Genomic DNA, 3,379 nt, shown 5'->3' with positions numbered 1-3,379 from the left:
GGGGGGAGCCTGAAAACCATCACTGGCTATAGAAAACCATCCCCCCCTGCTGTGGAGGACCGTCAACTAGCTGAATGTATTCTACTGCAGGTTCAACAATCAACACTCCCCCCTCACCCTCCCCACCTCAGATCCAGCAGCTGCTCCCCCAACAATCACCACCCTTCCCTCCAGCCCCCCACCTCTAACGATCTGTGAAGAGGTTTAAAAGACAAAAGATCAGAAAGGCACCAGGCCCAGATGGTGTGAGCCCCTCCTGCTTGAAAGTGTGCGCTGATCAGCTGGTCCTTATCTTCACACTCATCTTCAACAGGTCACTGAAGCTGTGTGAAGTCCCCTCCTGCTTCAAACGCTCCACCATCATTCCAGCCCCCAAGAAAACCTCCATCAGTGGACTCGACGACTACAGACCTGTCGCCCTGACATCTGTAGTTATGAAGTCCTTTGAAAGACTGGTGTCGGCCCACTTGAAGGACATTGTAGACCCCCTGCAGTTTCGCATAAAGTTAATGACATGAAGCATGTCCGTGCAGATTCTCAGTCATCCAGGTCATAGTAAGCTGAAAAAACTTATTTACTGGACTTGGTTTTTAGGTGTTTTGTCCTGAATGGTCCACCCGAAGGACAAAACACCCAGAGATAAACAGAGTGATAGTCAGGAGTGTAACGACTTGCACACTGGTGAAATTAAGCAGCCGCTGCACAAACGCATGGCACAACACAGGAGGGCCAACTCCAGTGGACCAGAAACAGCAGTCCACCTCCACCTGAAGGCCAAAGGACATTCTTTTGAGGACAGTGAAATCCAGATCCTGTCCAGAGAACATTGCTGGTTTGAGAGAGGAGTCAAGGAAGCTATTTTTGTCCAAATTGAACACCCCTGAATAAATAGGGGTGGTGGACTAAGACACAACTTGTCATCCATCTACAATCCTGTTTTGAGATTTCTGCCCACCAGGACAATAGGCGTCGGTCGACAGGTGAGGGTTCAAAGACAGGTAACAACTCAGTCGTTAGGGGACATTGTTGGCCCTCAAAGGACTGAAACACCACCGAGGGGGATAAATATCTCTGACTCAACACCAGTCAGTCAGAACTGATGAAGCCTCTTGGATGAGAGGTGAAACGTCTTCAACCTAGAAATCTAGTCCAGTTGATTTTTTTCCAAGTTTTTTTTTCATCTTGCTCATGGACTTTGATTTGTGGACTGGAGAGCCTAGGAATCGAACCACCAACCCTCTGGTTAGTAGACAACCCATTCTAACTCCTGAGCCACAGCTGCCCCAAATTAAATAATTAGGGGATTCAAATTGAGCCAAACATGGGCGTCCATTTCAGTCGGATTCAACAAACATTTGTGGGTAAACTAGACCTTAAAACTTACTGGTGAGAATTTAGAAACATTAGAAACAGTTTGTCAGTGGTAGGCTAGTGGTTCGAATCAGGGTTACGTCAGGAAGGGCATCCGGCGTAAAACATGTGCCAAATGTCAACATACGTGTCGTCAGTGTGACGATTCACTGTGGTGACCCCTAAACGGGAGAAGCCAAAAGTGACTTTCTAGAAACAGTTTGTCAGTGGAAACAGAGTGACAGGATTCACAATGGAAACAAAGTCTGACAGGAAAGAGAAATGAAAGATGAAGTGAGCTGTAGCACAAGGACTGAATCACCTGAGACCTGCTCCTCCCTCCTCCAGGTGTGGATCCCATGTCCTCAGTGTCGACAGAACACGCCTCAGCCCAGAGGTGGAGCCGCAGGTCTGGACCTGGACTTGGCTTCCTTCCTAGGAGTGAAGGCCCAGCAGGCCTGCTCCTCCTCCTGGAGCTCCGGCTGCAAGGAGGGTGCATCGGCTGGAGATACGACACAGGATGGGAAGCTGTGGCTGGGGAAGGAAGTCACAGATGAAGGCTGGTCGCATGGCGGTCTGGTTGAACCGCGTTTCCATCGCTATGGCAACTGCTGCCCACTGCTGTCCTACTGGGTGTGCTGCTGGTTCTGCTGCCAGAGGCGGGGCTAATATTGACCAATGAGTTTGCTACTTTAGTTCTTCCTTCATGCTTATAAAAGATGTAAAACATTAAAAGCTATCTAAATATAATGATAAATAGGTAGCTGGTGTTCAAGCCTGAGTTCCACATTGAAATACTTTTACAAACAAGTAAATTCAGTTTTCTTTAGAAATCTATTCAAATTGAATTTTATAGTGTAAAATCACACATGTACTGAAAGAGCTGGTATGATGGCAAAAAAAGCTCTGAGATGGGCCAGGGTGGTGGCAGAGGTCCTCCTCCACTGACACATTAACTTTGCCTGCTTGGTCTTTCTACATTATTTAAAGTTTTGAATCCAGGAGAAAGAGCTATTTGAAACTGCGCCTTTTGTGAGACCACACTGGGACACCTGAGGATGAGCCCGCCCCCTGCACTGCGCTACGGTGAGAGCGTAGGGAGCTACATGACTCCTAGCTGTGCTAAAGCTAAGCCAGCTGCCTCAGGCTATGTTTGAAAAAATGACTGCTATGGTGTTCGGAAACATAAACAGTGTGTGAACAACATGCAGTTCATGTTCATGACTTTTGAAAGAGCTGCTGGAGGACAGAAGGAAATCTGGGCTGTTTGTAAAGGAGTTAGAGAAGTCTGGACAACTCTGGGTGAATAAAATGTCAGATGTTCAAAATACACTCAGGTTCAAAAGGACCATAATACCACCTCCTTGTAGTATCAGAAAATATTTGTAACATATCTCACAAAAGAAGACACTCTGAACAATAATAAAACAGAGTGTTCAGGTGTTAAGGGTGAAGGGTCACCTGCAGGTTTTATTTGATTGGTCAGTTTAATTCCCACAAAAAATGCAAAAATCAGTCACAAGCTCCCAGGTTTTTGTTTTTTTTTTTTATCAGACAAATGAAACATCATGAATCAGAGTCAAATCCAGAGATCAGTCTTCACACTAGTCAACGCCAGTCACCGTCTTCACATTTGTGTGCTAGTTGACACAAACTGCTCTGGCTGCTTCGATTGGCTAAACATAGTCAGTGAACAGAAAAGCTTCAAAAACTCAAACATTTAATTTCACATCATGTAAATGAAAAATATAAACTGGTCTTTGTTGTATTTGCTAAATAGAATCTATTTGTTTCTTGTGAATTTTAAAGAATGCTTTAGTTTCTGGATTCAGTTTCTGGACAAGCGGCATAGAGACAAAACAAACAGAGAGGGAGAGTTTGGTGTGTTCTGCGTCATGAGGCACAAGGCATTCTGCAAGTTTTAGCCCACATCTTCATTACAGAGAAAATTGTCTACTGTGTCTTTCATCAGTCCCTCTGAGTGTGCACCGCAGCCAATCAGAGGCTGCCGCGCCTCTCGCCCCCCCTG

The 3,379-nt window shown here is 45.8% G+C and overlaps 1 protein-coding gene and 1 long non-coding RNA gene across 2 annotated transcripts in view; both read right to left on the bottom strand.

The window, feature by feature from the left end:
- Positions 1–1,780, bottom strand: part of LOC109973118 (uncharacterized) — a 16,603-nt gene extending 14,823 nt beyond the window's left edge. Inside the window, exon 1 of the long non-coding RNA XR_002276779.1 lies at positions 1,673–1,780. This is a non-coding gene — a long non-coding RNA (uncharacterized LOC109973118). The remainder of the gene's footprint in view (positions 1–1,672) is intronic.
- A 1,210-nt stretch (positions 1,781–2,990) lies between these two features.
- Positions 2,991–3,379, bottom strand: part of pisd (phosphatidylserine decarboxylase) — a 12,418-nt gene continuing 12,029 nt past the window's right edge. The window contains exon 11 of the mRNA XM_020622459.1: positions 2,991–3,026. Coding sequence (XP_020478115.1) covers positions 2,991–3,026 — 36 coding nt within the window. The remainder of the gene's footprint in view (positions 3,027–3,379) is intronic.

The sequence above is a fragment of the Monopterus albus genome, unplaced genomic scaffold (assembly GCF_001952655.1).
Source record: "Monopterus albus unplaced genomic scaffold, M_albus_1.0 scaffold281.1, whole genome shotgun sequence".
In the NCBI taxonomy this organism is placed as follows: Eukaryota; Metazoa; Chordata; class Actinopteri; order Synbranchiformes; family Synbranchidae; genus Monopterus; species Monopterus albus.
The sequence above is the reverse complement of the archived record's forward strand: the minus strand, read 5'-3'. Positions and strand labels throughout refer to the sequence as shown.